General features: G+C 36.6%; 1 protein-coding gene across 5 annotated transcripts; it reads right to left on the minus strand.

Annotated features, from left to right (window-relative positions):
• Positions 1-141: 141 nt before the first annotated feature.
• Positions 142-12,116, minus strand: LOC107862536 (U3 small nucleolar ribonucleoprotein protein MPP10). 5 transcript variants are annotated; one of them, XM_047409708.1, is made up of 13 exons: positions 11,242-12,116; positions 11,085-11,140; positions 9,961-10,081; positions 9,722-9,829; positions 9,362-9,499; positions 2,027-2,095; positions 1,856-1,897; positions 1,630-1,698; positions 1,217-1,288; positions 1,076-1,129; positions 815-965; positions 693-747; positions 142-607 (listed from the first exon to the last, which is right to left on the minus strand). In XM_047409708.1, the coding sequence occupies exons 1-12, from the start codon at positions 11,908-11,910 to the stop codon at positions 701-703; spliced, it is 1,596 nt and encodes a 531-aa protein (XP_047265664.1). In that variant the 5' UTR covers positions 11,911-12,116; the 3' UTR covers positions 142-607; positions 693-700. The 5 variants fall into 5 exon arrangements, with proteins under 5 accessions (XP_047265664.1, XP_016563634.2, XP_016563633.2 ...); XM_016708148.2 differs by having other exon boundaries at positions 699-739; positions 824-965; positions 9,722-9,832; XM_016708147.2 differs by having other exon boundaries at positions 693-739; positions 824-965; positions 9,722-9,832.
• Positions 12,117-12,779: the final 663 nt, after the last annotated feature.

Below are 12,779 nucleotides of genomic sequence, written 5' to 3' on the forward strand. Positions count from 1 at the left end.
TCAATCATGAATTGAAATTCCACCCACATTGGTCACGAGAATAGAACAAACTACCTCTTGTACCAATGACTTTATTTTCCTTTGTTTGCTCGAAAAATATAACACAATTATTTTGAATGTAAAACTTTCAGCATCCAACAATTCAAACTAATAAATGCTCGTTTGTTTAGTTTATATCGTTTGAAACATGATACATTTACCACCCAACTCTTTACAGTCAAAAAACTTCTACACACTCCATTGAATTCACTTAACGCCCAAAACCACAAAATTGCTCTTTCAAAAAAATACATACATCGAAATGAAGTTTCCTATCATGTGAAGTAATACTCATTCTTCAAAACCAAATTGGCTCGGTAATGACATCTTCTTCCTGCAATGCCAAACTACAATAACAATGATGCGCGAATACTTCTCCTAGGAACTCTAATTCGTGTCCACAACATCATCGTCTTGTATGTGGACGCTGCTTTGAACAGTTTGCCACTCTGGGTGAGAAACAATGCAGAAAACATTCCATGCCAAAACTGTGATCCCAATTTGATCGACTGAGGCATGGAAGATCCATTCGGGTTCAGTTTTGGTACACATTATGATTTATCATTACCTGTAAAAAAAAATGGGTACAGCGGAATTCAATTATTGAAATTCATTAAGGAAATAGATCAGAGATGAGAACTAAAGAAACTTACCCTCACCATCATAAGACGATGCATTTTCTGGTGCTGGCTTTACCATCCTTTTTGCAAACAGTTAACCAACCATCAGTTTTTGTACAGTCAACCATGGAAAGTGTCTTTGGGGCATATCTTATTGAACTCACCTTTAAATTTCCTTTTCTTGTTGGCCCTCCTCCTTTTTCTCTCTGGTTGTGTCAACTCTATTTCTTCTTTAACATCTCCTTTGCCAGCAAATATTTCTTCAGGAGCCAGCATAGCGGCATCAGAGACCGCCACAGGTGCAACCTACCATAGAAAAATAATATGAGAAAATATACTTGAGTAAAGATGAATGTATGCAATTATGATAGGTTACTTCAAAAATTAGAAGTTTCTACTTATTCGGGTCAACTCACCTCTTCCATTGCAAGTGCAGGGACATTTGCTTGTATAGACACATCTTCTATGACCTAACCAAGTTGAGTCATGGAGAAGTAACATGAGACAAACCATTTATAGACGAAAAAAATCTAGCTGAATACATTGTTAGAGCATACCGGTTTTGGAGTGAAGTGGAAATGAGACAATGCATCCAACTTCAAGCACAGTTTCTTAAACAGAATAGAGGCCTGTTTTTGCATTCAAAATAAAGCATAGTCAGAAAAGGTGCAATCAAGTAAACGCAATTAAGCCCCGATTCATCCCTTTCTTCCCTCCTCCGCATGCTACCTCTCAAAAGTTGAAGTTTAAGAGAATTGCTCCTCTCCTATACAATTGCACTCCATAAGATTGCCATAATTTAAAACAGCAATAACATATTTCAGGCTAAGGTTATCATTTTACAAAACAATGCATAAGACAGGCATGTAAGACGAGGCAAAAAAAGGGATGGCCAACAAAGTTAAGGAGAACAAGAACCACCCGTATTATAAAGAAGAGGGTTGAATTATAGGTGAGTGATGAGAAACACCTCTTTTTTCTGCTCATCTGAGAAGGATAATGCTGTTGATACAAGGCCAGTCTTCTGGACATATTCATCCTGCAAAAATATGTAAGTATATGATTAGTGGCAAATCAGATGACAGATTTATTTTAGGAAGTTAGCGAATGAATCATATGAGTAAACATATTTACAGCAGTAGTTGCTGTCAAAAAGTATCAATCTCCTTGACTAACATGAATCCACGCGCACTAACCTCATATATAGCGCCAAGTCCCTTTTTGCTTTTATTGTCATCCTGTGTGTTGATAAATCAAAAAGAAACATCAAATCATAGCATCATTAATAACAGCTATCCACTTAAAATTAGTATAGAATCCACTTGATTGGACAAGTATATATTTTTACATATAGAAATAGTATTTACCAGTTCTTTTTTTTCTCTCGGTGTTCTGGATGGCAAGCTAGCAGGCTTCTGAACATCATCAAATCGGCCCTAGACATCAGAAGCTGGAGTCAGATGCTGGTTACTTTTTTCATGCACACTTAAAAGTTGGAAAGAGAAGAAGGGGAGAAAAAGAAAGACAGAACAATAACAGAAGAACAAAGCAACCCAATATGACTATTACATCTGTAAGGAGAGATTCTTTATCTGTAAGCACGAAGGAGTTCCTACACTTCAACTTTTTTTGAGATAAAGGTAACATCCTTAAAAAAACCTGGTTTGGCTGGAGAGTGCAACAAGGTGCAGGAGGAAAGAGCATGAGTTCCTACACTTCAACTTATACCAACAAAAAAACAAAAAGAGAATAAAAAGGCGCAAACAACAACCTCCACCCCCCACCCCCACCCAAAAAAAAAAGAATTTTTATGAACAAACTGGTTTCCAACTAGAGTTGATCGGTTTGCGGCTTGCATTCACAGCAGGCACTAAAACATAAAAGAAGTGTCGAATGAGTTGGCAGAGGAAGATAATCTGCTCCACTGATGAGCTGGCAGATTTGATTACAATCTGCTCCATAAATTGTCAGCTATGATTGCAATCTGTTGTTGTTGTTGTAAATATGGACATCATATATTGTTATTCTAGGAAAATAGATTAGAGAGAATCCCTTGATTCATGTATCTCCTAGGAATTGGGGATCGATTACATTATTTGATCTTCTTGTTCACCAATAAATATTGTACAACTCTAATGAATAAAGACATACTTTTGTAGTATCCAAACTTTCATGGTATCAGAGCAGGATTCTTTTCCCTAATATCATATGATTAAAACAGCCTTTCACGGAGAATATCTTTCTGGAACATCAAAAGAAGACAACATGTCTTCTCAGGAAGTTTCGAAAGGAAATATGATGACTCAAGGAGGCAATGTTTCTCACATGCCCTTCCAGCTAACTTCTCATCGACTAAAAAGGAAGAACTATCTGAAATGGCACAATCCGTTAAGCTTGCAATCGATGGTCGTGGAAAGTTGGGACATCTGACCAGAGAGATGAAAAAGCCGAAAGTCGGAAACCCAAAGATGAACACCTGGAGATCAGAGAATTCGCTCATGATTACCTGGTTAATAAATTCCATGGAGCCAGTCATCGGTAAGCCTTATCTTTTTTTACCCACTGCTAAGGATGTATGGGAAGCTGTTAGAGAGACATTCTGATGTAGAAAATGTCTCTCAAATTTTTGAGTTAAAAATTAAACTATGGCAAGCTAAGCAGGGTGAGAAAGAAGTCACTGCTTATCTGCTTATTATAATGAAATGGTATCTTTGTGGTAAGATTTAGATCAGTGTTACAATGATGAATGGGAGTGTTCTGCGGATAGTGTTAGAGCAAATAAAAGGGAAGAAAATGAGAGAGTTTACCTTTTATTAGCGGGATTAAATCGGGAGTTTGATGTCAGGTCACGAATCCTAGGAAAATATCCTCTAACCTCACTTCGTGAAACCTTTTCTGAAGTTAGAAGAGAGGAAACTAGTAGAAGGGTTATGTTAAAACCTGATTTAAGCATTGAACTTAAACCTACTATAGACTCTTCGGCTCTTGTAACAGTGAAAAAATGAAGATGACAAAAAGAAAAGGCCATGGTGCAATCATTGCACGAAACACTGGCACATCCGTGAAACATGTTGGAGGATTCATAGGAAACCACCAAACTGGAAGAAGAATGGAGTTAATAATCGTGGCTCTCAATATCAACATGATCAGGCCCTCCAAGCAACTTATTTTGATTAAGGGCAGCAACATTTTCCAGAATCGTCTCCATGTACAAAGGAACAATTGGAAATTCTGCACAATTTCATCCAAATGCACCAAATACTTCTGCTCCTTGTTTCTTTGCATAAACAGGTATTGTGCCATCCGGTTTTCTTAGCCCCAACTCTAAACAAATAGATTTTTGGATCATAGATTCAGGAGCTACTGATCACATGACTAGAAGTTCCAGTTTTTTCTCTACTTATACTCCTTGTGCAAGGAATCATAAAGTAAAGTAAAGTTAGCTGATGGTTCCTTCTCTACAATTGTTGGAAAAGGAACTGTTAAACTATCACCTTCCCTCACACTACATGATATTCTTCATGCTCCAAAACTCTCTTGTAATCTGGTTTCTGTCAGCAAATTAACCCGTTCTCTTAATTGTCGTGCTATTTTTTACTCTGATTTATGTGAATTTCAGGAAAAGGTCTCGGAGAAGACAGTTGGCAATGCTAGAGAATCTGGAGATCTTTATTTTCTTGACAACGGGAACAACTCTCTACAACTGAATCCTATTTGTTTGAACTCTACTTCTATTTTGAATAAAGTCATGCTTTGGCACAATAGGCTTGGTCATCTAAGTTTTTATTATTTAAGACACTTGTTACCTCATTTATTTAGAAATAAAAATCCATCCTTGTTCCAATGCAAATTATGTGAAATGGCTAAGCATCACCGATCTTTTTTCCTTCTCAAAAGTATCAGGCTTCAAAGCCTTTTATGATGATTCATAGTGATGTCTGGGGACCGTCTAGAATTTCAACAATGTCTGGAAAACAATGGTTTGAAACTTTTATTGGCGACCATACTAGACTGAGTTGGATTTTTTATTGAAGGACAAATCCGAGGTTAAAAATGTGTTTGAGACTTTCTATGTCACGGTGGAAACTATCTTGAGACGTTTGCTCTAGTGGCTAAGTTAAACTCAATTAGAGTTTAGTTGACAATTGCGGTAAATCTTGACTGGTCGCTTCAACAATTGGACGTGAAGAATGCTTTCTAGAATGGGCAACTAGAGGAAGAAGTCTATATGGAGCCCCCACCAGGTTTTGAAGAGAAATACAAGTCAAAAACATACAGACTTAAAAAATCTCTTTACGGTCTAAAATAGCCTCTAAGGGCTTGGTTCGAAAGATTTACTCAATTTGTGAGGAAGCAAGGGTATGTGCAAGGACAAGCAGATCACACAATGTTTCCTCGACATTTACTAGAAGGAAAAATTGCAGTTCTTATAGTTTATGTCGACGATATCATCCTCACAGGAGATGATGTGGCTGAAATAGGAAAACTAAAGGAGCGTCTCGCCTCAGAACTTGAGATAAAGGACCTAGGCGCACTGAAATATTTTCTTGACATAGAGGTTGCACGATCGAAGAAAGGAATTATAGTGTCACAAAGGAAGTATGTTCTTGACCTGTTAAAAGAAACAAGAATAGTGGTTGTAGACCAGCTGAAACTTCATTTGACACGAATCTACAGTTTGCAAAGGAAGGAAAATTGATTGATAGGGGCCAATATCAGAGACTAGTAGGCAAGTTGATTTACTTGTCACATACTAGACCACATATTTCCTTTGCTATGAGCGTAGTTAGTCAGTTCCTGCATTCTCCACGAGAAGAACACCAAGAAGTTGTGTATCGAATCCTAACGTATCTACAGAGTTCTCCTGGGAAAGGGTTTTCCTTCAAAGAATGAGCAAAGAAGTGTTGAGTCTTATACCGATGCGGACTGGGCTGGTTTATCTATTGATAGAAGATCTACATCTGGATATTGTACATTTGTTTGGGGAAATTTAGTGACATGGAGAAGTAAGAAGCAAAACGTGGTGGCTCGGAGTAGTGTTAAGGCTGAGTATCGATCCATGGCACATGGAATTTGTGAAATGTTGTGGCTCAAGAGACTTTCGAAAGAACTAAGAAGACCAATGAGCTTGCCAATGAAGTTGTATTATGACAATAAGGTTGCCATAAGCATTGCTCATAATCCAGTTCAACATGACAAAACAAAACATGTTGAAGTGGACAGACACTTCATTAAAGAGAAGATTGAAAATGGAAATGTGTGCATCCCTTTTGTTCCAACAAAAGAACAAGTTGCAGATATTTTCACAAAAAGGTCTTTTTAGAACTACTTTTGAGTCCTTTCTGAGCAAGTTAGGCATGTTCGATATTTACATACCAACTTGAGGGAAGTGTCGAATGAGTTGGCAGATTAAGGCATAATCTTCTCCACTGATGAGCTGGGAGATTTGATTACAATCTGATCCATAAATTGTCATATATAATTGCAATTTGTTGTTGTAAATATGGACATCATATATTGTTATTCTAGGAAAATAAATTAGAGAGAATCCCTTGATTCATGTATCTCCTAGGAATTAGGGATTGATTAGATTATTTGATCTTCTTGTTCACCTATAAATATTGTACAACTCTAATGAATAAAGACACACTTTTGTAGTATCCAAGCTTTCAAGAAGTATCCAGGGAAAAAAGCAATGCAATGCAAATTTATTTACTGCATGTAATAACAGGGAAAAGGGTTAACCGACAAGCATATTATCATCCAAGAAGTAGACAGTGGGACTGTTGTTTGCCTCAACTGGACTATCATGTAAGAAAAAACTGCTAAAATAAAACTATTTTTTGCAGTACAGTGCAAATAAGGAAAGCCAGTCATCTAACCTGAGTTTCAAAAAGGGCGGGCAAGCAATGGCATAGATTTCTCTGAACACAATACAATTTCTTTTCAATTAAAGAATACTCAGCTATATACTATTTTTTAAGAAAAAAAATTTAAATAAAAGAACGTCGTCTATATTTCTAGAATCCCACATTCAAATTGTTAGAATATGAGTAGGAATAGGAATAGCATATAGAATCCTACTTGGAAAAGGATTGTAACGTAGTATCCTATTAGGAAAAGGATTGTAACATAGTATCCTATTAGGAAAAGGAGTGTAACGTAGTATCCTATTAGGAAAAGGATTGGAATGTAGTGTCTACAAATAGGGTCTCAATGTAATAATGTAGTTGCAACAATTCAATAATTTTCTTCTTTTATATTTCTCACATGGTATCAGAGCCTCTATGATTTTGGTAGAGAATCAAATAGCTTCCGCTGCCGACGAGCGGCTATAATCCATATATGTCGCCCGTCTGGCCAATGATTATGTTACCAAAAGTTAGATCACTGATTTATTGTGTATCTTTCTAGTGGCTATTTTCTCAAATCTTTGCGTAGCACCATGCATCTGTCGGGTGACTACTTTTTCATATCTATTTTTCTTAGCACCGTGCTTTTTTTTTCGGTGACTATTTTCTCATATCTGATTTGCGTAGCACCGTGCATCTTTCCGGACTACTTTCTCATATCTAAGCTGCATAGCACTGTGCATCTTTCTAGTGACTCCTCATATTTAATTTACGTAGTTCCGTACGTCTTTCCTGTGACTCCTCAGATCTAATTTATGTGGGGTCATGCCATCATTCCGACTCTACCCATATAATTTCTCTTTTTCAGTAGGGTCGTGCCATCATTCCGACCCTACCCATATAATTTCTCTTTTTCAGTAGGGTTGTGTCATCATTCCGACCCCACCCATATAATTTCTTTTTTCTAGTAGGATCGTGTCGTCATTCCGAATCTACCCATAGAATTTCTATTTTTCAATAGGGTCGTGCCGTCATTTCGACCCTACCCATATTTCTCTTTTCAAGTAGGGTCGTTTCATCATTCCGACCCTACCCATATAATTTTTTTCCTCATATTGTAGTCACTTTTCATCCATCAAATCTAATAATCCGGAGAGTGAGCATGTTTCGGCTAAATTTCCGGTGACTTTCTTGTTCAAGATCTACTCGTCTCATGATTTCGAGATGATCCATATATTTTATACCAGCTTTCGATAAATTTCAAGTGACAAAACGACTTTCTAGCGATGTTTACTACTTTTCAGATCACTTTTTTGGTTTGTTCCTTTTCAATTGAGGTTTTCCCGACGTCCAGAGCAGTCCTTATCAGTTCTCTTGCAGATATCTTCACCAAGTCCCTCACCCATCCTCGTGTTAATTACATCCATAACAAGCTTGGTACCTATGTTTCTATGCACCAGCTTGAGGGGGAGTGTTAGAATATGAGTAGGAATAGGAATAGCATATAGAATCCTACTTGGAAAAGGATTGTAACGTAGTATCCTATAAGGAAAGGATTGTAACGTAGTATCCAATTAGGAAAAGGATTGTAACGTAATATCCTATTAGGAAAAGGATTGGAATGTAGTGTCTATAAATAGGGTCTTAATGTAATAATGTAGTTACAACAATTCAATAATATTTTCTCTTATATTTTCTCACACAAATGTTTCAAGCATGCCGATGTCCTTTGACCGGATACTGCTAACCTACACAAATCAACTTCCGGTACATACTAGATGAAGCTTTTGATCGGAGAAAATTGGATAAGGAAAGAGCTTAACAATTTCCTCAAAGTCAACAAACTAGAAATTGATTCATAAAACAGATGCCATGGTGTGAAAGAAAATGGAAGGTCTCTACTATTTCGACTTCTATCTCTTATTTTTGATAATTTTTAGGTGAGCAGAAAGATGCCAATAAAGATAAATCTTATACGCTGAGCTTATAGAAAACCACTTGAACATATAACCAAATGGGGCTTTTTAAGGCACGGCGGAAATTATTGCAAATATTTGAACCTCAGGAGTAAGTGAAGTTTACTGCTAAAACATCTTTTATTTTATTCTTTTGGGCTAACTTTTTCTTTTTGAATATTAAAAAGAGAAAGACTTCACATTAGGCTAAAAATATCTTTCTTCAAATTGAAGTAACTTTATTGCTAACAATATCTTTCTTCTTATTAACCAAATTATTCTTACCTTTTTAAGAATAAAAGAGATCATTACTAGAAAGAGAGTTTGGCAGGAAAATTAGGCTCGTGGTGTTCACTATATAGGAAGCAAGAAAGTTAAGGATCATGCAAGCAAATAGCTCCAATTACTTCTATTAAAGAAAAGGCACAACTTTATCCAATAACTACTGTAATGATAACTTAATTAGAAGAACCATCATTAACCCTTGATTAAATACATTGAAACTTCAAAGAAACACCCCCACCACCACCACCACCACCCCCCACCCACAAAAAAAAAAAAGACATGTTCAAGAACATAAGTACTTTCTATTGCTAGCTTGAAAGCATAGATTTGTTGAAATGTTACACTTTATTCAAGTGCATTTTTCTAAAAGAGTCTAGCATTGTATTTAAACACACGTGCCTAAACCCAAATGTGATCCAAAGTCACTAGTGACACTTCTCAGAAGAATAATTCCATTCCGTTTCATCAAAAAAAAAGGAATAATTTCAATCCATGTGAAGAATGCCCAAATTCAGTAGCAATTGATTTCACTTATTATTTACATTTGCATAGTCTAAAGAAAAAAGAGACTTAGATATTAGCAGCATAGCAACAAAAGAAGAATACTCACCTCAATGATACGATTCTGAATTAGTTCTTCAAGTGTTGCAGTAACCTCTTCGGTGATTACAGGGGCAGGTCTCACATTTTGCTCAAAGTCCAGATCAACTTCCAATGCACTATTCTTTGGTCTTCTTGCAGCAGTTACCTACCAATAGAGAGAACTCAAACATACAGACCTGGAGACGCCAAATGGGGTACATATAGCTTATACATGTTGATGAAAGAGTAATAGGATGTTGTAGCACGAGAATACAGGGTAATCGAGTTTCAGTTTTCACCTTGGAACTGAGCTTTTGTATTCCTGAGCGGGTCTTCTTCCACTAATATACTTAAAACAAATAAGGGAATTATGAAAGAGAGATCTTACTTCTCCTTGCATAGTCCAGGCCTTCTCTTCCAAGTTTGCTTTCTCCATATCCTCAATTGTAGATCGGAGTTTTGCAACCTCCTTTTCATGTGTAGAAAGAGTTCGCTTCTTCTAGAACAGAAGAAGAAAATAATTAGACAGAAGAAACGTGCTAAATATTGAAATGACTTGACGCTCAAGTCTAGATCACTAACTCAGTCTCTTCATATTTACAACTGAAAGGACAGAGAGTACACTACCTGATTGTCATCATTATCATCAATCATGTCGTCATCTGTTTCTAGGCCATATGTTAGATCAGATGATTTAACATTTTTCTTCTGTCCAGCACCCTTTTTCGAACCAAAGAAATCCTCATACCTATCAAGATAAATTTGAGCAAATTAGAAGTGTGCCAATGTTGAGGTAACATAGTTTACAACCTCATTGTCATGAATGATGTGAAAAATAGTGAAAGAAAACTATCACGGGACAAGTGCGGGTGTGTCTTACTATTAAGCTAAGAACAGCACATATGGAATGTGACTCTGCCATGTTTTGAGCTTATTTTGGAAAATTAGTTCTACTTGGAGATACTTAGATAAACTTGCTCATTTTGGAAAATTAATTCTACTTGGAGATACTTAGGCAAAACTTGCTCATTTTGGAAAATTAGTTCTACTTGGAGATACTTAGATAAAACTTTGAAACTTAGTTAAATGACTGTACCATCAAGGGCAGCTGTTTAGTACTCCAGTGAAATATAGAGGGAGGAAAGCAAGCACAAACTCAGTCAAATATCACATCTAGAGAGAGAAAGAAAGCAGTCAGTGAAATATCATATGAGGGAGAAAGAACGCATAGGCTCCTCTGATATTTTATCAAACTAAAGAGCATCTTCATCCAAAATCACTAATCTAGTACTTAACTGTCACAATGACAGAAATAAGATTACAGTTGCCCAGGAGGCAGAAAGAACACCCTGCATCCACAATGCAAATTTTGAAGGACTACATAAACTATGTTTGAGTCATCAGAGAGCCTGATCACAGAATTTATCCACTCAGTGCATAATTTTATCCACTCATTCTCGGTTTAAGGCGACGTGGAAAATGACCCTCAAGCACCCTTCACAACCAAATCTACTCTGCCTTTTACATCAAAGGCACTACCTCATGGACAATGAACATCTAAATGTCTTAGTCAAATTGACTGAGATCTATTGCTTTGTTATCACCTTGAAAATTGAAATCATTGAGCTATGCCCGAACTACAAATCACTAAATCTTCAAATTTTTCTCAAACTTTGGCAGCTAAATTTCATTTTTTTTTAATTTGTCATAAACACTCAACGGATTAATAGTACATGGAGAAGATGGCATACCTGGCAGTTTCCGTCCCTTCGCCATCTTCATCATCACCGAGGCCCATAAAACCAAGCTGCAAATGCAAGATAATAGTAAAATGGAATGCTTTATCAAAGCAGCACAGATAACATTAAAAATAATCAGGCCTTGTTTTCTAAATCAGCAAATTCACACCTCGTCATCCTCATCGCCTTCTTCACCTTCTTCTTCCTCGTCCTCATCCTCATCCTCCTTTTTGTTGCTTCTTCTCTTCTTGGTCTTCTTTTTCAACCCATACTCCCTTGCCTCATCATCCTCCATATACTCTTCCAACTCATCTATCTTGAAAAACCTATCTTCCACCCCCCCTCCCCCGCCATTCTCCTCCTCCGCGTCTTCCCCCTTCTCGCCATCATCACCCTCATCCTCTTCTTCCTCCTCCTCCTCCTCCTCCTCATCATCATCATCATCCATATCTACATCTTTAAATTCCTCACTTTCTCCTTTTTCACTCTCTAAATTACTCTTCTTTTCATCAGTACCTGAACCTAAACCAAAAACCTTTCCAATCTCCTCCGGTTTCTTCTCAAATTGTCTAATTTGACGACCGATGGACGCAAGCAAAGGCTGAGATTGAAGGTCAATTTGCTGCCAAATTTGCTCAGCATCAAAACCATCAGTCAAAAGCTCAGAGAACGGCGATTTCAGTGTGTAGGGTTTAAGAGAAGAGTATAAGTACTTAGAAGCTAATCGAGCTGCTTCTGAGAGTTCCGACGATGCTGAGAGATAGAACGGTGGTTCAGTTGATTTAAGCCGCCGGAGAGCCGTAACGCCGCCGGCATTTTGGTTGTCATCGGCTGCCATGGAGGAGAATGACGGTGCTCTTTTTCGCCTAACAATTTGAGGTTTGTAGGGTTTAAGAAAAGGGGTTTTGTTTATTTAAAATATAAAAACCAAAATCATCTCTTTTTTATTTGAGAAAAAACTCAAATTAATTTGGACTATGGATCAAAATCATCTTTATACCTTGGCTTGAAGCACTAATAGTCACTTAATCGTTGCTATATTTTGGGGTAAAATTTCTTTTTTGAAAATTTGGTTAAATATGCTCTTCGTCATACTTTGAATCAAATTTACTTTTTTTTCGAAAAAATAGCTAAATATACTCTTCATCATACTCTGAGATCAAATATATTGTTGATATCATATTTTAAGGTCAAATTTACTCTCGTTGCTTTTCGTTTAGCAGAAAAGCCCGAATCAATATTAAATGACTCATTTGTTAAAATAAAACATACTCTAATTTAATCCGTTAAGTTCGATCCACAAAAAGTACATAAATAAATATACCCTCACTCAGTTCTATTAGTTGAATTACCAGGTTGACTTTCCAAACACACCCTAATGGCAGGATCATCTTAGTACTTGTATCTCTTGTATCATTTGTATATATTTGCATATAGAGGGTGGTAATACATGAATTAGTTTAAATGCATTTTTATGTGATACGAACACACAAAGATATAAATGAATGTAGTCCAAAAGCCATATTTTGTGGATACAATCACACCAAACAAGATTTCATATATATATATTGTATATTTCTATGCGGCTTAAACAGTTATATTATATAAATCAACATGTACATCTTATTCATAAGATGCATCACCAAATATTAAGGTGAAAAAATTCGGTCATATTTGTCATCAAATGTATTTATTATTCAAAATGCA

Source organism: Capsicum annuum, chromosome 3 (assembly GCF_002878395.1).
Source record: "Capsicum annuum cultivar UCD-10X-F1 chromosome 3, UCD10Xv1.1, whole genome shotgun sequence".
NCBI classification, from domain to species: domain Eukaryota; kingdom Viridiplantae; phylum Streptophyta; class Magnoliopsida; order Solanales; family Solanaceae; genus Capsicum; species Capsicum annuum.

Excerpts from the sequence above, each read along its gene's own strand:
- LOC107862536 (XM_047409707.1), bottom strand. The coding sequence starts at position 11,910 with ATGGCAGCCGATGACAACCAAAATGCCGGCGGCGTTACGGCTCTCCGG. Across the intron at positions 1,699-1,855 it reads GACTTGGCGCTATATATGAG|GATGAATATGTCCAGAAGAC; the intron begins GTTAGTGCGCGT and ends ATATTTTTGCAG. Across the intron at positions 1,289-1,629 it reads CAGATGAGCAGAAAAAAGAG|GCCTCTATTCTGTTTAAGAA; the intron begins GTGTTTCTCATC and ends ATGCAAAAACAG.